The sequence below is a fragment of the Chlamydotis macqueenii genome, chromosome 3 (assembly GCF_036417535.1).
Source record: "Chlamydotis macqueenii isolate bChlMac1 chromosome 3, bChlMac1.mat, whole genome shotgun sequence".
In the NCBI taxonomy this organism is placed as follows: Eukaryota; Metazoa; Chordata; class Aves; order Otidiformes; family Otididae; genus Chlamydotis; species Chlamydotis macqueenii.
In genome coordinates, this window is record NC_141558.1 from 14,723,796 (window position 1) to 14,748,796 (window position 25,001).

Genomic DNA, 25,001 nt, shown 5'->3' on the forward strand with positions numbered 1-25,001 from the left:
ATAATGTCAAATGAATTCCTCAGGATTTACGCTACGATCACTGTAAATACATTTTCCTCACATGTACGTACACTCACCAATATACTTAAAACTTTCTAAGCCAAATGTAGCCTAGAGTTTCAAACTTGTTTTCTTTTTTTTGAAATGAATTTTCCTCAGTCATTTTTCATGTTCCAGTGGAATTACACCATATTACAGGTCATTTATATCCCACTTTACATACACTTTGATTTCAATTTGTCTCATTGTGTTACCAATTTTCAACATTTGCTTCTACTGAAAGAGTAGGAAAGTTACAAGCTAGTTAAGTTGTTAGCTATACTGTCATTTATTGAATTAGCAAGTTTTTCATAGAAACCTTAAACAAAATTTTAGAATAAAGAACTGATCATTACTAATTCTTTTGGTATTCATTATGCTATTAGTCACAGAGCTCACTCATGCATTTCCAAATTTCAACATAATTATTTCAGGATGAGAAGTATTATTTTTTCCCCTTCCCAATAATTTTTCCTTGGCATCACATTTCATAGCCTTCCTCTCTGACTGCCAGGAAAGTGCAGTTTGGGGTTTCGGGGGCTTGGGTTGGGCTCTTTTTAAAATTTTTTCTTTTCAGAAACACAGGTTTACCAAGGCTATTTCATGTCTAAGAGAATGCATTTTTAATTGACTTGTTTATCCCCGTAACACACACACACCTCAGTAAGGCTGAGAGATCAGGTTATATGACATCATGGTGCCAAAGGAATAATTGTCACTTGTTTGTGCAGTCCTGAAGAAAAAAAAGCCTGTAGCTTGAAATCACACACAGTGCTGCAATGACAAAATAAATGTTGTAGTAAATAACAATTTTTATAAATATCTTTTTTCCTTTTTTTTTTTTTAATTGGGGGGAGGCAGAGGAGCCAGAGGGGCTGGAGGACCTCTGCTCCCAAAGTCTGCCACATTCTGTGAAATGGTTTTGTTTGCAGACATAGCTTTTCACCCAGCACAGCAGTTGTGAGAAGATCAATCCCTTTCCCCAGGATTGAGAGGCAGCTAAGCCAGTCTGTCAGCCTCTACTCAGCAAAATCCTGCATCCCACTGCAGCTGCTACCCAAATTGAGGGTTGAGCAGTGCTACGAAAGCTGCTGGGGCATTTCTGCAGCAAGCAGTGCTTGCTACACCCATACTCCACTAATAGTGCCCATAAAACAGGAATTAAAAAATAGCCAGAAATCAGCTGTTTGAATCACAGATCTCCCTCTCAGGTTTCTCTTTAGGGACATGGAAGCTCCAAAAACAAGGCATCCCTTCAGCATTTTATAAAGCTGACTTCAGCTGCCAAAGGATGCCTCCGCAGCAACACCAAGGAAGCTTTTGCCTTGAATGAAAAATTCACTGCAAACGAGCAATCATTAGTCAGCCACATTTTTCTTATAATTACTGGCAGTGAAAAAGCAAGCATGCAGGTTGCTGTAAAATAAGGTCTAACTTCTTCCACCCAAACAGAACAGAAGCTGTTCACATAAGTTTTAGTGGAGGAGAGGGAAATCCTCAGCACTCCCCCCTCCCCTTCTCTCTATGACTGATTACAATCTGCTTTTTTTCTGTAAAGCACATTTATTGTGGGAGTTCGATTTGAAAGAGTTTCAAGTAATTTAAACTTTGGCTGCATGCATACAAATCATTTAATATCTGATCTTCCAGTGTTTCTACATGTTAATAACATTTTTGGTTGGTGCTATAATCAATGGTTTTAATTCTCAGCCTACCAACTGAAATATTCAACACATGCCAGGAATTACCTGGGATGAAATAATGTAGTAACAAAGTTAGCCAGCCTGACAGTAATCCTCATGCTAGCAGTTTTGGTGTAATACTCTTATTTTGGAGAGGTTTGGGGCAGGGACAGTTTCTTTAGGGGTTATAAGCCACCTACAGCTTTTTCAAACCATAAAACTGCTGAAAGCAGACTGCATCAAATCAAAGCCCAATTCAAATGGTCTTTCCTTAATGGACCAGGGTTCATCTGTCCTGCCTCATGTCCACAAAGTAGCTTATTACTCCACGCACACTTCTATGGGATCTCACTACCTGCATCTATTAATTGTTCTTCAAGATGAATGACAGAAACAGATTCTGGCCTTAAATAAAAGACAGTAAATTTGAGGGTGCTATTTCAGATCCATCCTTTCTGGAATTGAGGTGCAAATGCAAGATGCACATTTCTCCAGGACACTGGAAAGTGCAAGCGCCAGCTTGCTCCATTTTGGTATCTCTCTTCATCAGCCAAAAAGCCTCCCATCACCAAAAAGACATAGTTCTCATTGCATTTCAATATCCTCCTTGAAAAAGGTAAATACTTGGTAAGTGGTAGGGACAAGCCCAACGAAAATAAACTAAATAAAAGCCAGTTTCATTCATAGTGAACGGTAAATTTTTTTATGAAAAGGCTTACAGTGTTACCTTGTAAATATAAGTGCTAAGCTTTCTCAGCTCACAGGTCTGGCATGAGCTTGTTAGCAGCACAAAAAATACCAGCTAAACGATCCTAATGGAGCCAGCTCCTGCAGCACCTCAGACATTCAGTAAGAACATCGTTCACCGCTGAAGTTTAGTTAAATATGCACAATTTTATTTATTGAAGAGATTAGGACAAAAACATTAAACCAAATACATGACAAAGCACCAGAGGCAGTAAAACCCCACCATGCAGATCACCAATCTTTCCTCCTATAAGGTACTTATAAAATAAAAAAAAAAAAGTCCTTCTTGACACAGCACCATCTTCAGAGTGTAAAAACATTACTCCTTTATATTCTTAGTTACCAAAATAGAACCAAGGCAGGTCAGCTGCAGCTAGCTTTGTCTCTTGATAAAGAACTGTGAAACATCCTCTTGAGAGTGGGACCATAACTTTCCTGCAAGGCAGGCAAATAGCATCCATACGTCAAATGCCAAGTAGCTGTACGCACATGCCACATACTATAATTAAGCACAAATTCAAGTAACATTTACATACTACAGAGTCCACATGTACCTACCCAAAAAACATGACCACTTCACAAAACGTATACAGGCAGTAATATCAGAACAACTGAGGTACTGGAAACACAAATATTTATGCCAAGAGATTTCAATATCATACAGCAATATAAAAGCAGTAATAAAAACATTTGCCAGTCTAAATCAAATAAAGCTATCTAGAAAAAGAAGCTAAATAAAAAGTTATTTAGAGACAGAAATACCTGAACAGAAAAGAAGTGTGTTAACTACAGCATGTAACATGTCATCCCAAGTCAACCCGTAATTGAAGTACTGGCTTAATACATCACTACTGTGACATTTTCTTCAATAAATAGAATAAGTCTTGACAATACAAAAGGTGCATATTACTGTGTATGTTTCAAGAGGAATATCTGTAATATAAATGTTCAGCTTATTAATACCCTCTTATTTCTTATTCTGGACATAAACAAAAATCAAACCCAAACAATTCTTTTCCCAAGTTGAGGAATTCAAAGGAAAAAAAAGAACCCACAATACTCTTCTTCAATAATAAAGAGCCCTCTATTTACACGTGGGCCAGTCAGTTAAAGAAGAGATCAGTTCTCAGATAAAGACACGATTAAGGGCTTTCTGCCCTCTCTAGTCATATACGTGCAGCATGGCAGATATGGAAGCCAGTATCTCATATCTTTAAAAAAAAAAAAAAAATTATACAGTTTTCTTCCTTTTTTTCTTCCCCCTATTATAGCAGTAATGCATCTGGAAGTTCGACTTATAATAGCTTCCTGCAACAAACCATTTGACACAAAACAGAACAGCTTGTTAAATGACAGTTACTTCCCCTTAAGGGAACAAAGCATTAAAATGTCATTTCCTGACAAGAATATTAAGTAGTTTATTTAGAAGAAATGAGTTGAAAATAGGTATCAAGAGACATGAACTGAAATTTTGTTTGTTTTTAGCACCCACTTTTCATGTCCGTCTTTGTGCACCTAATTTTTTTCTTAAATTAATCCCATTAATTATTAGACATCCGATTAAAAAAAATGTTAGCCAATTGTACTTTCCCTGAATAATGGCTGAAGTTAAATATCTAACAGTGCGATGCCAAGATGTGAGCTGAGGCAAAAAAGTTTCTATTTGTTGTGAGTTACCACTATTTTTAATGGAACAGAAACAGGAGTGATACAGCTGCACCAGAATTGGCATGTGCAGTCTCCTTGGCTCCAAAAAGGTGAGAAGCTACAATTGCTCCATGCTGACTTTTCTCCTCCAAATCAATCTAACCTGATAGCAAGCTCCCCCCGCCCCCCCCCCGATCTGTCCCCATGCTACATTTGTTATATTAGCTCCTTGTGGAGGTTCCTTCTCAATCTGAGGACCTCTGAGTGTCTTTTGCTACCAAGCTAGGCTGATGCAGGATGTGATTTAACACGGTCAGGAAGGGCTCCTTCATGTGTCCATCTCCAGGCTGTGTACCTTCTGAACACCAGTCTTTGTGCTCAGTTAAAGAATGGGTCCAAGTCTTCTTCCATGTTGACATCAGGCACCAGCTGATCTGATACTTCCTTAGCACCATATCCTGAATTCGATACATTAAAATCTGTAGAAAACCACGGATGGTCCAGAATTTCCTGTGAAGTCAGCCTTTCTGATGGCTCCCGACGCAGTATGCTACGTATGAGGCATTTTGCCTTGGGGGATAGAGTTTCTGGAATGTTAAACTGCCCACGACGGATCTTGCTGAAGAGGGAACTAGGCTCAATGTCATGGAAAGGATAGCGTCCAACTAGCATGGTATAAAGCATGACACCTAGACTCCATACGTCCGCTGCTTTGCCAGAGTAGCTGCCATTTGTGTTCAAGATCTCTGGACTCACATAGGCTGGGCATCCATGCTTATCAGAAAGAGAGTCATCATTTCCTCTTAAAATATAAGCATCTTCTAGGCTTTCCAATTTCACTCTAGTCCTGTGGGCAAAAAAAAACCCAAAACCATCAAGGTAAGCAAACATGAAAACACAAATTCTTGGCTGTTACTATTACATGGTTATAACAGTAATACACTACAAGATTCAACAACCGCGGAAGTGCATCCGTTTAAAAACCCACTCATAGCATTTGTTACAGGTAATTCATACTGTCTCTTCCATACCGGTTAGAGATATTAGAGACATATGAGGAATATTGCCACACACACAGCTACAAGATTCCAAATGCAGTTATGTCCAGTAAACTCATTAGTAAGGTCTTAAAAAGACAAAAGTAATTGCCATATTCATGTGTGTGGTACAGTTTACACAGACGTGATTTCCAAAAGGAGACACAACCCTCAAGATTTTTTCTGTGTTGGCTGCTCTCTAATGCACCTGTGTAGGACTCATGCACAAACACCAGCCTAGCCCTAACTGGACAAGGTTTTTTTGGCACCTTTACCCTGGTGAGCAGCTACTTGCACCTGTAATTCCACAAGGTTCAACAGGAACAAAATGGTCACTCTGACCCTAATGATCCCTCTGACCAACCAACACTTTTCTTCATCCCAGCATTAAGGAAGTGCAATTTTAACAGATTTCACTCTTCCTAAATAGACCTTTGGGCAAAGGGAGATCAGATGAGCTGAACGCCACCAAGATTAACAGTGATCTTATCTACCCAGCCAAACCAGAGGAGCTCCTTGCTCTGGAATGAGCAAAGAGGCTAGCAAAGGGCTTGCCGAGAGATGACAAGGATGCCTTACCTAGACTGCAAACTCCTTTCTGCCTGCAAAGCACTGTGAACTCATCATTGTGCTGCAGTAATTATCTCTGCAAGAGAATTTTCTTCCCTTACGGGTATAACACAGGAGCAGAAAAAATGATACTGAGTTGCTTGTCACGGCACTAGATGAACATAACCTTTCTTGCCTTTTAATTCTCACTGCTAGTATCTGTAGTTGTATTTAAAAATCTGTCCCTGTTAAAGGCACCCAAAAGAATTACCAACTTAGAATTACCTTTAGACTATTTGCTAGTAATGGTTGCTTTGGAGAGCGGAATCACTACAATGCAAAAGGACTTGTCCAATGCATCTGGATGGAAGAGTGACCTAACAGTAGTGCAGGCTTTCTTTTCAACAACTTGCGATCATAACTCAATTTTGGGTATGACTGTCCTCATCCCTTAATCTCACCAGTCTGTACAATCACTCTTACCCCTGTGTCATGGCCATGTTCCTGTAGCAGAGACATTCACAGGCAGGGACTGAACTTCATCCCAGAAAGCAGAACTCACATCTCTTGACTAAAGCACATCATTTAACAGGCATTAAAACAGACAAGGAGAGCCCTGTTTCTTCAATGTTTACTGAAGACAGCACTGCTCAGGCTTGAGTTGCAAAAGACAGCTGGGCCAGCTTTGGCTTAGACTTGGTTCCAGGGCAGCTCAGCACTATCTGCTTTGAACCAACAGAAGAGCATTTTACTCCATGGAGTACTCCAGAGGCAACCGTGCCATAAACTCTCATAATGACACTTGGACCTTTTCAACAGCTAGAGACGTTTACTAGCAGAGGTGAAAGCCCCTTTGGCAACATGCCTCGAATCAGGAAGTCATAAATACAGAACTCGGAATACCTGGCTCCCAAGCTCTGCGTGCCAAGGCAGCTCCGTCTCTCCTGAAATAGGCCACTGTTTTCTCCTCCAGTGCGGATGCTGATGGGGTTTGCACAATACACCTGCTTCCTGATTAATTACCCATCCCCAGCCTAACAGCACTTCTCCTGGCGATGGATAACCCCCTCATTAGCACGCAAAAAATGCTTTACAGCAGCAACACCTTACACAGGAAGCTGGCTGCAAGGAGAAACGCAACTACAATTATCAAGACCACAGCAATTTCCCTCTGTACACAGCTCAGAGGGTCCAAAACAGGCGAGTGACTAGAGAAGAGCCCTTTCACAATGCTCAGCTTCGACATGTTCCTGCACCTGCACAGCACAGGAAGAGCAGCGAGGAGAAACGCTCAGAGGGGAAAAAAAAAAAAAAAAAAAGAAAAAAAAAAACCAACACGCCAAGGAGGGCAGAGAACAGAGAAGAGGAAATGAAGGGGAAGGCAGGGACATGAGTTGTGGTTCCATTTGCATTGCCCACCTCAGTTTTTCCACAGAAAAGTATGTGTAGCAATAAAACGGTGAGGCCAGCTACTCAAATATGCATTAAATAACTGAACTGCCAGACAGGAAAGCATCGACTCACTCCTGCTCACTAACAGAAGCAGAACATACACACAGGGAACGAGGCAGAGCACGCTATTTATACACAACTTACAGGAGGGAATTCACCCCACACACATGCTCTCCTGCCATCCCACTGTCAACAGTGCATGGAAATGCTGTTTTCCATCCTATTTTACATTTCTGAGAGCTGACAAAGAAATTAGAGAAACAGTTCAATGAGAAGCTTTTATATTACAGAAAATTATTGGAATTCCCTAATATCTTATTTTCTGCAACGGAGACTGTACAAAACCACAGAGAACAGACTGCAAGGTGTGTCAAATAATTCTTTTTTTTTTCTCCAACAGGAGATATCATTTCTTGATAACATAAACCAGAAGCAGCATACAAAAGCATTATCCCTGTCTTGCTTTTTTTTGCAAGGTGCTGCAGCCTGCAGCCCTCCGCGCATGCTACAGCGGGTTTTGTTTAAGCAAGCAAATGGAACAACAGCTGGCCCTTATCTGCCTGCTCCTCCGTACGCCGCGGCCAAATGAAGCAAACACTCAAACCAGGTTTTTCACCCTGCTGAGTTGACAAGGCTTTGAGGAAACAAAAGATCTCAAATTAAACAAAAACACAACCTCCAGTCCTCCTCCCTCCTCGCCAGCCCCTAAACCTTCAACCAGTAACACCCTCATGTACAAGGTACAAGCAGTGAGATGGCTCCTCTGCAATGAGGTGGTACTCCCGTCCAGGTACGGCACTGGACACACCACGCGCGGCCTTACACCACACCTGGTACCCCAGGTACCACGCAGGTACACTTTTCCCTCACAAACCGCAGGAGCTGCATCCCTTGAGCACGTATTGTCAGGTACACGGCCTCAGTGTGACTCTCTCCCCCTCCCAGTTACCACTGGAAGCGATTCGGGTGTTCCCATTCTCATTTGTCTTTGCAGAAGGTGACAATGCAAGAAGGTTTCTGTCCTTACAGGAGTAAGGGAAGGGCTCTCCTGCTTGGCGCAGATGCACTGGTGAGCTTTTGCGGCCCAGAGCCCTGGTTCGGCTCTGCCGGCACCCCTCAGCACCAGCCAGCACCGGGGCTGGGGAGACCCCACTTCAGCCTGCTTTCACCAGGGACAGGAGACTTCACATACCTCAGCCTTGCATACAGAACACGGTCTGCAATCATACTACAATTGGGTAGCACGCAGGTGTAAACAGCAAGTCTCACTCCCCTTTTTACAGTCATTTCACGTTTTTTCAGGCAATCAAAAAGGAGCAACCTGCCTCAGGAGCTGCTCAGCACCCCATCTCTGTGAGAAATAGCTTCCAGCTCTGGCTGGCCTTCCCTTCCTCCACATTTCCAGCATTGCCTAAAACAGCTCTGTTTTCTGCAAGCCAGAGAGCTTTTTCTTTTTCTTTGGGGGGTGGGGGTGGAGCAGAACAGGAAAGAGGGGAGTCTAAATACACAGAAATGCAGAGACTCACTGGATGAGACGTGATCTTTCTCTCCCCCCCCCACACTCTCTCTCAGAGGAAGGACTGAAATCAAATACCCAGGAAAAAGAATAAAAGCCAACAACAACAAACAGACCCTCAAAATTGCAAGTAGTTTCTGAGAACACAGAACCTCCACAGCAAAGGGTGGGGAGAGCATCCAACTGCAGAGTAACTGCACAGCCTTAAATTCGACACTTGGCAGGCAAGGGACAGACTCAAAACCAAACACTGAGACGTGAAATCACAATCAGCTTTGAAGTGCCTCCCATCACAGAGCACAAAAAGGACAAACAAAAAAAATTGTTCTCTTTTTAAAAGTCACATTTCTAAAAAACTCTCATTCTCTAATTAACTAACTCACATCGGTCAACTGAAGGACCCCCACAAGAGAAAAGAAGTTTTCCAAAAGCATCAGCATGCGAGTTTCATTATTCAAATGGCTGCAACAAAATTAATCCCTAAAGTTCAAATGTAAGCTACTGCCAAAGCCGGATGAGAATTACTTTGTACACATACTGTAGGGCAACAAAGACTTTTGTCAAGGCTTACGTAATTACAGTACATAATTTCAAGTTTTAATGCAGACCCTGAATAAGCACTTGGAAAAGGAGCATTATGCATCTATCAGATCATTGATAAAACACTGCATTAGTCTAATGCATTAAAAAAAATACAACCCTGAATCATGGCTATTTAAAAAGGGGAAGCTATTCTGCCTATGAATGCTTTCCCATTACTGGTGAATGAAACCACAGAAGTGCAATCAGAGGGCAGCAGCAGCACTCAGACGGGAAATGCGTCTTTGTCCCCATAGAAACCGTCAGGGAAACCCATGAAACACAATACCACTCTGAATTTCTTATCAATATGCCATTCATTACTTGACTGCATTCAGACTTTGCTCTTCAGTAATGTAACAAAACCTAATCAATTAAACGTCTTCCAGAAGATTCTTCAATGCAACCTCCTGAGTTAGCACTGGTCCCTGGCAGACGGCTCTGTAGCACATCTACACTTTTTTCAGAGTGACTTGCGTGATTCCTCCCTGCAGAGCACAGGGGCCACTGGCAAACTGCTATCCTGCCTTTTGACACCAAAGCCTGAGCTGTAAGAACCCGGCATTCACAGTTGCTCTCCAAAAGCAAACACAATTTCCATACCAAAATCAGTGGAATTATTCAGAGGGCTCTAAGCTCGTAAGGCAGGAGTAAAAAAAAATCTGGAACATTTAAAGCAGAAATACTGACTGAAAGTCTGAGTGTTTCAGAGGAAAATATCTCCACTGCAGTGAATGAGCAGTCACTCATAAAGGAGGCCCATGCCTGAATCAATGAAAGCAGTTGCTTCTAGTCTGTCCCTGAAGCCATCTGTATGGGAACCTGAACCACAGCTGAGCCACCGTTAACATTTTGGAAACACTAACTGCAGACCAGATCCACAAGTTTAACATAGCATCACCCCCCAGATGACAGTCAGACCAGCAGCTCTGGGAGAAGATAGAAGGAGCCATCCTTCTATGGACACTCCAAGTACACCATCCACTTACTATTTAGGATTCAGTCAAAATTAAGATGATCCAAATTTACAGATTCTACATCGCAGCATCATGCCTCCAGAGATCAGAAAACAACCATAATTGCCAACTGAATTGCCATTTTATTAATATGGCTGCAGATAAATTTAAAATAGCAACTTCTAAAGGGAAGAGGTGCCTCAAAATATTCCCCCCTACACATAAAAAATGAAGGCACCCAAGCAACGGTATCCCATATTTCAACATTACTCCTACTGAGGCCAGGAAAGCCTTTCCCTAGGTAGAGGCACTCAAGCCATCAACTGCCCGGTAGATCAGGGATTGCTCCCGTGTGGCCAATAATTTACAGGTCATTTAATCAAGGTCAGTTGCTAGCACCCCACCATAAAGACGAGATAAGCATGAATGCAATTATGCCATTAGAGTCACAAGGAGGGGAAAAAATATGGGAAGCTCGACATTGGAAACTTTTATCTTTTGCTAATTGATTCTTTTAACTAAGGGAATCTCTCCTAAATAATGCACAAGTAGGCTGCCCTCGTGGAGACAGGGAGATGGGAAAGGCAGCTAACGAAACCTGGTACAGATGATTTGCGGCTTGGTGCAAAGACTCATTCTGAACTCAGAACCACCAGATCTCCTTCAGGGGCGGCAAGGCACACGGGATCAAAGGGGAAATGTTATGCCATCAATTTAAATCCGGCTCCTTTTACCGTAAGATCCCTTCCAGTACGTAATAGCACACAGCCTGGGAATTCACCGCACAACATCCTACACAACTTCAGGGGAAAAAAAAAACAAAACAAACAAACAAAAAAAAACCAAACAAAAAATATCAAAACAACAAACCCTGCACAAAAGCTGTCAGACAGTCTCTTGCATAATAAGATGGATGTGTTTTGAAAGAGAACTGGGACTTGCAGGCAGCACAGGTTTACAGGATGAACCTTGTTCCTACAGGAAGATTCCCTCACTGGTACTTCCGCAGAATGAGGAAGCCTCTAAAAAGTACATATTCCCCACCCTTCCTCCGAAGGGATGCTACCGGCACACTCAACCCTGCCCTGCATTCCCCTGCTGACACACAGGACCCAGCAACTTAAGGCTTTTAATTTGCTTTAAGCTGGCTTTTTTTTTTCTCCACAGACTTCCACTTAAAAAATGCAGAGATCACCCCCTCACACACCTCCAGGAAGGGCTGGGGCCCAAAAAAACCCTCAGCTTTACAACACTTAAATGGGACTGCTGGGAATAGCTTATCCTGTATGCCACCTACTTAGTTCCTTCCATGCCCTTATTGCCTAAGGAGACAATATGTTCCCCAAAAAGTAGGTAGGTAGGTAGCATTGTGTGTGTTAGGGTGCAGGCTCTGAAATCCAATGCAGACCCTTCCACGAGGAGCTTGGTTGCAATAATGGGAGGAGTCCATTATTTGATGGCCCAGGGCAGCTATTTCACCTCGCTTTTATCTTTTTAGATCACATTGAAGGTCAGAGTTTTAAAAGGCTTTGCTGTCAACTGTATGCTGTGTTCACCATCTTTTCTAGGTCTTTTCATACAACACATGGTGAAGGTCCACAGGGAAAGGAGGCTAAAATTTTATTTTGTTAACACAACTGCATGCTGTGAAAAAAAGCCCTACACTTTCTGAGCCTGCACCTAGAGGTGCTCAACACCTCTAGGACAAAGCAGAGCCATTATTTCACAACCCTACTGGAAACCTTTTGCTTACACGTCTGTAAACCTATCTCCAAGCAACATACATCTTCCAAAAAGCAGGTGCTCAAGACTAAATATGCCCCAGGTTGGCTCCTGTTTACAACCTCTGTCTTTCCTCTCCCTCCCAAGCCTGACGTAATCTCACAATGTGATAATAAGGACAGTTAAAAGAAAAAGCAGCAACAGAATTTCACCATGACAGTCTACTGCAGCTGCTGCTAGCTGAGCACCCTGCCTCCCCTCCTCACCCCCAGTGCAAACATCTGCGGATGTCCTCAGTCTCCATCCAAAAGTCAACATGGAGTAGTTGTGAAACTCAGTACACTGGAGCTTTTCAAGTCTTCAAAAGGACCAGCTGTTGAACTCTTAATGCAAGATGTTTCCCCTACTTTCAGGGACTACAAAGCACCTATCTTAGGGGAGATTAATTCTGAGACAGACATCTCATGACAGGCACCCAACCATGCCTGGCATTAGAGCCAAAATGCAACAGAGTGCTCAGCCAGAGGCACCTCTTGGAAAGTCAGATGGTGTGGCTGGGGAGGCCAGGCAGGACACAGGGACAACCCGCAGCAGTACAGCCTAGCCCAAAGGCAGGCCCCCAAGCAGTGCTCCCCTCCCGCTCCAAGCACGGCATGGGGCTGCACCTCAACATCACCCTTCAGCGGAGCTAGAACATGAGGCTGCAAAGGGCAAAAGACTGAAGAAAGAGTGAAGAAGAAAAGATACAGGTCCAACTACAAGCCAAATACCAAAAACATAGCACAGTCCAAGGGTAAAACTTTCTGCAAACTCCAGAGTTGGGTACTACAGCTAAGGCTCTCACCACTCGTCTCACTGAAAGGCCTTGAGCTGCTGACTCAAGGTCCATTGGAGCTTCCGTTTTCAAGCAGCCCAACTTTTCCCTGGCTTTTGCTTTCATTTATGACCGTAGGCGCAGCACTTAACCTCTACGACTACCTATGCCCTCAGGAGGAGATTTAAGCACCTCACAGGGCTGGTGAGATGTTTGACATCTGCAGAGAGCCTCAGCGCCCCACTGGGAAGGGTACCACGTACCCAACAAATCCAAAGTGTGTCGCTCCCTGGAACACCTGGAGAAAACAAAAGCTTAGTAACCAAACCAGATGAAGGCAAAAGGGAGCATGAACTCTTTCCACGGAAAAGCTATGCAACTGCTTCAGGTTTTGATAGCAGAGATTGGCTGTCTGTGAAGAAATTTGCCTTCTTCCCCATATTTTAGGAACAATAATTTCTGGGTTGAAAACTGACCTGATTCTCCACTATTGAAGAAGTTATGCTCTTTGCTTCTGTAGCCCCATTCAGTGCTTACATGACAAAACAGACGAAGACTGGTTTTATTTCTAAATCTTCTGGTATTTAAAGAGCACTCCTATTTTGTTTGATTTTCTTCCACTTCAGCACTCTCTTTCTAGGACTCGGGGAAAGCGTTAACTTACCTATTCTCCATAGAATTGTAAGTAAAACAGCAAGTTCTAACCCCACAGGGATAAAGCAGCTGACCACATTACGCTTTGACTAATGCTGGGGAGGAAACTTACTACAAACTGTAAGAAAATGAAAGGTCTGCTTGGAAAAAGGCCAGTATACGCATTCTGTATTTTTTTGTGGGATCGGGTTTGTATCACTAGGATTGCAAACAACATAACTAGGTCACCTTAAAGCACCATCCACTCAAAGCTGAGACATTCTAGAGGAAAAAAGAAAAAAAAATTCTAAGAGCACCAAATAAATGTTACGCTAACACAGGCTTTCTAAATTAGTGTATTGTACTGGCTGCATTCCCTTGGCATAGAGTAAAATGTGTCAAATTATATTTATTTTTATTGAATCCCACCTGCCTCATATTTACTCAAAGAATACAGGAAAATTACAATATCTAAATACCAAAATTATTTTAATTTTCCCTTCAACAAGTATGATGAATGTACAAGGTCTTTAAGCTTCAAATATTACGACAGCTAATATTTTAATATAATTAACAGCTCAAAAACGCACTAAAGAAATTAATAATTCCCTGACAGCAGAAATGTTTCTGTGTTAAGAAAACCATTGGAACAACCAGCACAGAAATGCTTGATTTAATTCAGAGATCTCTGAAGTGGCTCTTTCTTAAAGCATCTGCTATATATCAGACTGATGGACTGCTTTACTGGCTGTATACTGCGTGGAGTGCTATTTTTAGCACAACCCAAAAAGCCCTGCCCATTCTGCAACATCATTATGGGACACCAGCTAGGAGAAGGGCACAGTCACTCTGGCCAAGGGCCTACCATGAGGACAGGCTGTACAAGGAAAACGGTAAATACCATGACATGAACACAGCAAAAATAATCAAAAGCAAGAGCCTCACAACATCAACACTGACCTGCCCTAATTTCCAGGACAAGAAAAAATTACCAGCATGGATGGAAGCAAAAAACATACAAACCCATATGTTTTACCTTAGCTCATCTCCACTGTTTCGGATTCAAGTTTTATTTAGAAGTTTAAACACCCAATTTTTAAAGTATTCAGGAATCTTATAGGTACTTCAGAAAGTCCAGTGAGACCCAGCACAGCAAGTCAAGTCAGTCTTGTTTTCCATATTTTCAGTGCTATGAAAGTCACTGCCCTCATTTAATGGATGTGCTGCTGTTTGCTAACCCAGTCTTACAAAACATTTCCAGCCATGCGTAAAATGTCTTAGAAGTTCTGCTTCATCAAGATCAGCTACAGGTTTAAGGAGCTTAACTCTCAAAATTCCAACGCTACAAGACTGCCTATTTCACCTGTAGTTTGCAAATGGAACCAGAGACACATCTCCCCCCAATGTTTTATATGAAACAAAAAAAAACACCATAGAAGGCCTAAGGTGATTCGCAACAGCACACTTCATTTTTGTTGAATGTAATTTACCATATCTTCAAGTTTTATCAATCTCCTGCAGTTCAGGATTAAAAGAAGCTATAGATAAAGTACCTCAAAACACAGACAAAATATTTTTGTTTATTTCCACATTGTGGAATTTTGGATTTCAGTTTGAGTGGTGATGTATTTATACACATGCAGCACTAAGACATAACACACCATCACAGTCTACCTTTGATTTAGCACACCAAGAGAATGTCACCAGTAAGATTAGGACCCCTACAAAATGCTCAGCACTACCAGCCTCCAACATTACTTTTTTCCACCTTCCTGCCTCCCGGTTCATTACAGACATCCCAAGGCACTGCAATTTGCAATATCCAAATAACATGCACTCTTAGCAGTGACATCAGTAGGGAGCAAAGAGCACTCATGATACTGCTAGATCAGGAGCCTGAATCTTTGCAATTTCCAGATGTAATTTAGATAATGGGGTGGACAGAGTTTCAATGCTCTATGCACCCATCTGCAAAACTCCAGGAGCTCTGATTTCATACCAAACTACCAGGATCAATAGAAGGAGTATGTACTAAGAAATACTTTAATTGATTTTCTTTTTTAAACAAATGGAACTGCTTCCATACATCCTTCATATTCTCTCTGGCTCCTCCAGTCTGCAATCAGGTAAGAGTAGACAAGTATCTTACTAAAAATAAAATAAAAGAGGCGAGTTCTCCATTCATGCGTTTCTTGTATGATGGATTTCCCATCTTCTACCAAAATAAAAGCTCTGAGAGTCTTCAAGAAGAGAAAATTTCAAAGCAGTAGGTACTAAAGGTGAACTGCAGAAAAATAGACTTGAAGAAATAGTCAGGTGAAGAACTACTAAGAAAGAGCTCCACTGAAGAACAGGCAACATGCAGCAGCAGACTTCACACACATTTCTTAAAACATCATTTTCACCCCTCTTCTCCCTCCTTGGTTTATTACCAGTATCAAGGAGCAGTGGATCGTGCAACATCCCTCTCCCAGACACTGCCGCCGGCAGCAGCTGCTGAAAGGCAGGCTGCTCAGCGCTCGGGCATCCTCAGCAGCAGCCCCAGGGAAACACAAGCTTGGAGGGCTGCAAGCAACACGCAAACACCTCCCTGAACCCGGAAGGACCAGGAAGATCTTTTGGCCTAAATATAGCAGCAGATTGAAAGTGATGACTGATTACAGTCTGATGATCAGAGCATGTGAAAAAAGACAGTCACTGTTTGGTTCTATTTCTATCTCACATTATTTCATCTTTGTTTATTTAGCAGAGAAAGGATTACAATACCTCTCTACTTACAAATCAACATTACATCCAGAAGAAAACCGCATTGCGATTATCTTAAAAATAACCAGCTAGTCGAATTTGACCTTTAAAGTGAATTGTTGTATAATTAGAAGACACTGTTCAAAAGTGAGTAACTGTGCGATTTTGCAGACTGCAGTTACATTAAAAACATTCATAAAAGCAAACAGTGCTATTATAGTACGCACCACTCTTCTTGGGTGGCTGCAAGATTTGGCCCTGTGCCTCGCGCTGCATTCAGTTCCTAGTAAGCGGCAGGGTAGGAGTTCAAAAGTGTTCAGCACGAGCCCGCATCTGCTCCCACTGTACTGCCCTGAGCTCCTGCTGCCCTCACTGAGAGAAGAGTTAGGGTGAGCCCCAGGGCTTCTCTGAGTCCTGTCCTTCGCAAAAAGCCACACAAATTTACATATACCCCCACAAAAAAAAAAAAAAAATCCATTTAAGCATTAGGATGTTATCACCTACAATGGAAAACAATCCCTCCCTCAACTATTTTGTACAACTTTCCTTCTTATCTGCATCAAAAGTGCTTATAATGGTGTTTAAATATTAAACTCAAAGTTGTGAAAGTGCAGTTTCCATCTATTTGCTTTGCATTTCTCTCTGAATGGACATGAAGCTACTTTCATTTCAGGCTTTTTTATTTGAAGAGGAGGAAAGAGTAATCATATATATCAGGGCTGCGGTAGAAAAATAAGGAATAGCTATTTGCTTTGCAAAGAATTGCCTGAACTGAATTAAGAAGTGAAAATACATCTTTTATTTTTCCATTTGTAAAGAAATTAAAAGGAGAAGTTTATTTTGCAAAACTCAGCTTGTAATAAAATTTAAGTAAAGAATATTTAAACAGAATAGATGGTTGTCATTTTTATTTTAAGGCCAGGAACTTCTCTTTCATGACTGAGTTGTGTATTAGTTTTATGTAATTTTCAGATCATGGACTTACTCAGCCTGTAGAAAACTTACATGCCTCTGCTGTTGCTTATAACTTCCCCAGACATCCCCAGAGTTGATATGCACTGGTTATGTCAAAGCAGCTTTCCAGAACATCCATTTCACCCCACAACAGATCGAACAAGCTTTCAGACCATCTATAGGATTTAACTAAAAGGGAAAAACATCTCCCCATCCTCTAAGGCATAAAGAAGCACAAAAGCAGGCTTTGCTCTCATTTAGTTTCATTTTTTTCCTAATGGTCATCTTCCAATTGAATCCCTCTGTAAAAGCCTGACATTACTCTGGCAGCATTCATCACAATGTGGAAGTTGCAAGTGAATACATGATGCAATATAATGAAAACTGGTAAGCACAAGGAAAGAGATATGAAGTTTCCACAGGTACAACAGTACAGCTATGGCTCAGCATCAGAAATAACACCTAAACAATGCATCTAGAGCACCAAGCGTTATTTTTTTCCCTGTCTTCCCATACTTCTTCCCCAAATCATTCACCACCCAATTATTTAGAGGACAGTGTGCAGGGAGGAGAATGAAAACAAAACAGAACAAAACAAAAACAACCCAAACAAAACAAACAAACAAACAAAAAAAAAAAAAAAGAAAGAGGTAGTTCCCCAAGTACCACAACAGCTCTGACACTAAAAACAGGCACCCACGCAGCAAGGCAGCTTTAGTCTTAGTACGATTAGTGACCACACAGAATACTCTCAGAAGCAGTCTCCAGACCCTTCCCAGCACAGGCAGCAAGAAGCTGTCCTCGAAGCAGTGCTTCAAAGCACTGGTGGCCCTTCCCTCCAACCTACGTCAGCATTAACCACTTGGCTGTTCTTCCTTTTCACGCCCCCCTAAATGGAATTAGTGATTTCAGCCCCCAGCCCTCTTGAACACGCTGGATCTTTTGCTCCTTCCCTCTTTTAACATCAGCAGCATTTATGGCAGCAGAGCTCTTACAGACATCTATGCAGATCCTTCCTCCAGGAGATGTCCCCTCCTTAGCAATGAGGGTGCTTCTCCAGGTAGAAATGGAGAGGCCAGGCACAGGTGCAAATGGCACTCCATACTTACTTTGCTCCAAAGCCTAAGTAGGAAGGTAAGAAATGGTATATCCATCCCATGATCAGGTTGCAGAGGAAAATAAAGAAAATGTAACGCCTCGTGTACCACAAACAAACAGTACAGTGACAATGAGGGGCACGGCATCCTGTAACTCTGAATATCTGACCTCAGGCACCCCCACCTGTAAAGTAAGGGAGACTCTTACCTTTCCTCATCCTTGAAAATAAACTTTCGCAGCTTGAGATCTCGCAGTACCAGTCCACCATCATGGCAGTGTGCAACAGCAGAAGCTATTTGATAGAAGAGTTTGGCTGCCTCCTCTTCTTTAAGCTTCTTGCAGGTACGAACAAACGAATGCATGTCCCCATAGCTCCTTTCAAAGAACACATATGCTTTTGTCTCCCCAAGAATTATTTCAGTAATTTGGTTGATATTTTTATGCGCAGGCAGACAAAAACATGGTGCTAGTAACTCCTGGTAGCAGCCAATATCAAACACCTGCAGGAACAACGACAGTAAAGCCGGGGTTAGCAACACAAAGGACAATGAAGTTATGGTACATCAAATTCTGTTAACAGAACCATCTCTAAGTACAATTTACGCCGCCTGCTGAAGCTGCACTGATGTAAACAGGATGTCACAAGCTCATGGCACTGAGGACAAGACAAAACAGACGACATAACCCTACACAGAACACAGGCATGACCTTGGCAGAAAAGGCTGGTCTTCAAAACTTGCAGCAAAAATAGTTTCATTAGCTAATAGCTGATCAAATTTAGAATGTAATCTGAATTCAGCTCTGAAGAGCAGTGACATACAGAGCAGTACATAGAAGGCAATGTGTTTATCTTCTATTTTCCATCCAAAAAAATCTCGTAGAGAATATGGCCAGTAGCTTTGCCCTGAGAGAAGCTGTCATATTAAATCCACCCTGACTCACATGCCTCTCTCTCTCTCTCATTTTATTAACCCATTAGAGCTTTAAGGATTTTCAGGTTTAAAATATCATCTAGCGCTATTCATATTTAGTTCCTGCCTGCCTTTCATCTCTGACAAACAGCAAAGTCACTTTCACTTTCAAAGTCTGTGTTTTACAATGGCTGTTTATAAAGACCAGAAGGACAACCCGGGAAATAGCCCTGCCTGTTGGAGGGCAGACAAACATCCTTCAAAAGGCAAAGACAAAACCACCCCAAACTCTCTGCATTTCATTTGAGTGCTTCATTAGAAGCAAAGTGTCCCTTTACTAGTAAGTATGTTATCACTGATATTATGAATGAGCTGTAAGAATTAAAAAGGCTGCTGGGAAACCCAAATATAAAAAGTTACTATAATCTAGTGATGACGAATGAATCAGTATTTGAGTCAATTGAGAAATGCCCGCATTACAAGAAGAAAGACTTCATTGAGAATAACAGAAGTCAGTGTGCAAAAAGAGAATATGAGCAAAGTATTGATAGGAGTGATTTTTATTTGTAACTATACCTGCTCCAGAGGTACTACAAAGCAAGGGATTAATATTTCTACCAGCATAAAAATTCTATTAATATGTAACTTACTCTTGGGTGTTTTGTTACTTTAGTAAAAAGAATTTAAGGTAGTCACATATCATTCTAACTGAACACAAAAAGGAAGAACTGGTGTAAGTCCCTAACCAGCTGGTTTAAACTGCAACTGTTTTTCTTCTTTTTGTGTTCTAGTATTTGTATTCCAATGGCAGGTACTTGCATCCTCTCCAAGAAGCAAATCTCTCTTTTCTTTGAAGCTTTAAAAAGCTTTCAAAACTGAATGAGAGAGACAGGGTTCAATGAAATTTTACCTGAGGCTTCACAACCTGAGTCATTTAACACTTCAGAATGCAATCCTAACAAACTCCTTCTGCAGAAAAGGACCCAAACCCCAAGAAACTGGGACACCCCCTCCTCACACACCCCTTTCTCCCCACCCCACACCTGTGCTGCTATACTCCCGCACAGGCAAAAACAACCTTAAAGGCAGACTGCCAAACAGATCCAACACATTTTACAGGAGGTAGATCAGCACTCAGGCATTCTGGTGACATGGTGCGCCAGGGAAGCAGAACGGGGTCGGGGGGAGAGGGGTGGGTGTTGCTAAAATCCCTGGTGTGTAATTCATTCCAGAGGAGAATTCATTGACATTTGGATCTCAAAACTCGTAACTACTACATTGTAAATGAATGGCTCTTCAATAAAGCAGCTGCTATAAAATCAAATTTAAGCAGGAACATTCCTGTAGCTCAAACCTTCATGTGAAAAAAAGCCTTTCCAGAATTCTCTCCTGACCACATTACCCTGATATAAACTAGCTACATTTTGTGGTTCTCAGACAACGTTAAATAAGTAGGTTTGGATATGTACCAGTATTACGTTTGAAAGGGGGGAGATGGGAAGAGCTATCATACTGCTACAATCTAGAATACTTTTTATACAGGGCTTCTTTGTATCCCAGCTTTTAGGATCCCTGGCCTCCATTCAGCAGATGTCCAATAAGCTGCAGTTTGATTTAGTTCTTGCTGGGAATTGGAAGTGAGAAGTTACCATTGTTTGGATGCCACAGAGCCTTGAAGCAAATAACGGCATCTGTACAGTCAGTGGGTGCAGCCAAATGAATCTTGAGAATCATCAGTATGTGTCTGTTACCCAAACCAATGTTTCTGCAAGCAATCTCTAAGAGCGTCTTCAATAAGATACCAGATAGCAGGTCACTTAGCCGGAAGGCTACTTGACAAACAGTAGTCATGGTACTGCAGGCATTTTAAAGCACACATTAAATTGAGTTCAGGACTGACAACTGCGTATTCACAAACTAGCAATCCAGGCTAAGACCATATTTTTGGAGCGCAGCTAGAAGTAGTGCCTCGCACATATGGAAAAACTGATACTCTTCAAATGTCAGGATCAGCTCGAAAACATACAGCTTAAAGGGAAGGAAAAAAAAAAAAAAAAGAAAAAAAAAAGTCCACTCTTTGTGAGCTACAGTCATGCTGCTCATACTGTTATCAAAACAGTGCCTTAATCCTGCAAACCAAACAGGAAACAAAGAAGAGCATAGCCCCCGCTTCACTACTTGCTATGCGAGTTCACCTATAATTTCCTGCAGAGCAGCAGCTTTGTGGGATCTGTTTATTTCATGAAAAGGTGCCAATGTCCTAGAGTGCAGCACTGTGTACTACTGCACCGAGCAGGGCTTTCATTCTAGAAATGCTCATGTTCTGTTTCAGTTTTGTAACAAAGCATTCAGTTCAGCAGGCAATATTAGTCCTTTGGAAAGTCATGGGCCCTTTTTCCCCTCTAAATAATCACACAAAGTCCTAGGCTGCCCTAACACCAGGTTTTATAACTCAATCAGTAAGCATATTTAAATTGCCCTCTGAACTCCAGTCTTTAAAAATAGCAAGGAGGAGCAATTATTTTCACTTCCCTGCTACAGCCTAGTCTGTAACTGCTTATGAATCAAGTATGAGAAAGTATGAAACAGTCAGCAATACTATTATTAATCTGTGGAATACAAATAAGCTATAATGTCTACTTTAGTGTTTTGCAGTTAGTTCATCACTAGGAATTTGCCCAAGATAGCCAAATGGCACAATTTCTTATTTTGGGAACAATACAAACACTGCAGTAAGCATTGCAAGGTTGCAATTTGCTACGTAGTTATAAAAACTACTATTGAGTCCTGCCTCAGTTTGCTGGGCATACGTCTGGCTCGCTACAGACAATGAGAATCGCAATTTAGGAACAAAGGAAAATATTCACTCAGCCCGAAAACTGAAAAGCATCCCTCCACAGGCGTGCACACATATGGGTTTCTTTTTCCCACAGCTCACCTTTGAATAGCAGGAGCAAACTGGGAGGAGGCAGAGAAAAGCAGGCAGGTTACAAAGAGTGGGATAGCTATTTTGTCTGCTCTTCTAAAAAACGTAGGTGTGCAGGTTTTATTCTTGCTCAGTTGTGCAATGGGGGAGGATGCTGTTTGCAAACAACCTCCACGGTGAGAGAGCTCAGGCTGATTAATTCGATGTGGATTTTTTTTAAATCACTTTTTAAGACAAAGCTGATGGCAACCTCCCCCCACCCCGCCACGCGCTTCTCCATCCTCTTCTGTACCTCAACTCACAGACCAAGGGACAGGAAAAATAATCGAGGAAGGCAGCAGGTCCCAACACCTTAAAATTAGCCGGGGATTCCCTACTCCATTTTGAAAAGTGAGAGCGGGGAAGACGAGGATTTCTCCTGATCTGAACTCACGTTAAGACCTACTTAAAGGGCGGCTCTTTCCAGAACAATATCCCCCCGGCTAAGAGGCAGGACTGGCTCCGGGCCACCGCTCTGAGGTGGCCATTGTCTAGAGAGAGGAGAAAAAGTTACAGGATGCGCCTCTCGCCCTGTCTTTTGTTTCTCCACCGTTTAATAACCGAGCTCGGCCCTCCTGCAAGAAGCCGAGGGGCGACAGCCGGGGCTGGCCCGGGGGGGGTGCGGGGGGGAAGGGAGGAGAGGCATTACCTTGCAAACCAGCTCCTCGCCGCTGTGCAGATGTACGGCTCGGAAAACGTGGTCTCCCTCGAGAGGCTCCAACAATAAGTACTTCCCGATGCAAGAAACGCAATGCGACAAGTTCGGGGTCTCCGGCGGGCTCGGCGAGCCTAGATTCGGACTAAAACTCTGGCTTGGCTCGATGGACCGTATGGACGAGAGCTCCTCAAAATCCTGGGTTTTATTCCGCGGTCTCCCATACCGTGCTATCGTGATAGGGGTTGACCTTTGTATGTTCATGAGTATGGAGAAGACCAGCCGAGACGCTGCACCGGAGCCCTGGCGCGGAGCGCGGTCCCTCGCCCGTCCGGCTGCGGCTGCCTTTGTGTGGCGGGGGGCGGCGGGGGCCGGGGGGGGCGGGAGCGCGGCGGCGGCGGGCGACCGGCCTCAGCGCCGCGTCCTGGGCACAGGGAGAGAGCGCTCAGACCGCGGCCCTTTGTTCCCGCCGGGCGCGGAGCGGCGCGGAGGAGATGGAGGCGGCGGAGCCGCGGCGCCCGGTGCGGGGGGGGCGGCGGCGCGGAGCGGCCTCGGCGGACACCGCTCCCGCGGGGCGCAGACAAAAGGTGAGGTAACGCGGTGCGCGCAGCGGGGATCGCCCGCTCTCCCTCCTACGGCGAGGCCGATCCGCGCTGCGGCGGGCGGGCTGTAGATGGCGTCTGAGCCTCGCCGCTCCGAAAATGCCCCGCCAAACAGCGAGGGAGCATTTAACTTGGGAGCCGGCCGACAGAAAGAGCGCTCGGGGCGGCAGGAGGCTCGGCGGAGCAGCCCCAGCAGGATGAGGCCGCGCACCGGCCGGCCAGGGGCGGGCGGAGCGGCAGCGGGACGCGGGGCAGCAGCGCGGACCGCTCCGCGCCGGCGGAAAGCAACGCGCTGTCGTTGGGGCCGCCGCCTCGGCAAAACAAAAAGTGCGAGCACGGGGGAGGAAAAAGGAACGTCTGTCACGTTCCCGCTGCACAGCGGGATTTTTGTTCGGGGGCTCGCTGCCTGCGCGGCGGTGTGATGTAGCGCACGCACAAAGAAAAGAAAAAAAAAAATAAAACCAACACGGCGAGAAAGGGGCTGACTTCCTGGGGCTGGAGGGGCAGGAAGCGAAAGGCCGGGAGCGGAGAATAAATTGGAATAGTTTAAAAAAAAAAAATTGCAGGGAGCAAATTTTGTTTGAGTCTTTTTTTTTTTTTTTTCTTTCCCCTGGGGGTAGGACAAGGGGGAAGCAAAGGGATGGCCGCGCCGATCCCCTTCAGCAAGGCATCGTCTCCCCGCGGTGTATTAATAGCTACTTACGTGGCGGGGACGCTGGCTGCCTCCGTGCCTCGCTGCCGGCCGCCGCACGCCCGCACGGTGCCCAGCGCGCAGGCCGACTGCCCCGCCGCCGCCGCCCGGCCCGGCCCCACCGCCCCCCGCCCCGCCCCGCCCCGCCTCGCCCCGCCTCCCCCCGCTGCCGGCCGCGCTCGGGGTAAACAAGGTGAGACGGCTTCCCGCCGTCCTGCCCGGGGGGCTGCGGGGCTAGCCCGGCCAGCTGGGGGTCCCTGTGCGCACCAGTACGTACCAGTGCGATGCTGGGCATCCCCCTCCCCCGCAGGTCCTGCCTCCCGGAGGGTTGCCCTTGCGGCTTGAGACGAGATGTTATCTAATTAATTTTAATATAATGACAAATTAATAAATAATAAGAACGGACTAAGTAGCCTCAAAAGAAGAGTCCGGCCCCCACCGCCCGGCCGCGGGTGCGCTGCATGCGCTGGCGCCGAAGCTGAAGGCGGGCGTGCTTATTTTTTTCTCAATGAAGAAATCGGGGTGGGTTTTTTTTTTTTTTGGTTTTGTTTGTCTGTTTGTTTGTTTGTTTTTCCGGGCAGCGTGGGGTCTCCGCGTATTTACGGGAGCAAAAGCGGTTGCTCCCCGGTGCAGTCGGATGGGAGGAATTCTCCCGACGCCAAGCTTGTCCTAATCCATCCCCAAATTAAAACGATGGGGGAAGGCAGATGGAAAACGTAAACTCCTGCTGCACGGAGAAAGCCGTGAATGAGGTCGATCTGTCCCCGCCCAGCACCACTGCGGTCTGCCAGTTTTTTTTTCACCCGCTCCGTTTTTATTGTTTAAATAACAAGAGTTTGGATGTATACTGAAGTTTGATGGGCAGCTTCCTGAACTCCGAAGGAGTCTGGCCTTTACTCCCTAGATTTTGGCTGGGTGTTGTTTGGGAATCCCTTCGAAAAACACGACACCCCCCTACTCAAAAAAAAAAAAAAAAAAAAGAAAAGAAGAAAAAACGCTAACACCCC

The 25,001-nt window shown here is 43.9% G+C and overlaps 1 protein-coding gene across 1 annotated transcript; it reads right to left on the reverse strand.

Annotated features, from left to right (window-relative positions):
* Positions 1-2,595: 2,595 nt before the first annotated feature.
* On the reverse strand, positions 2,596-24,072 carry TRIB2 (tribbles pseudokinase 2). Its single transcript, XM_086745593.1, has 4 exons — positions 24,007-24,072; positions 22,696-23,125; positions 18,378-18,670; positions 2,596-4,962 (listed from the first exon to the last, which is right to left on the reverse strand). Exons 2-4 carry the CDS (start codon positions 22,963-22,965, stop codon positions 4,494-4,496), a joined length of 1,032 nt encoding a protein of 343 aa, XP_086601719.1. The 5' UTR covers positions 22,966-23,125; positions 24,007-24,072; the 3' UTR covers positions 2,596-4,493.
* Between the last annotated feature and the right edge of the window lie 929 nt (positions 24,073-25,001).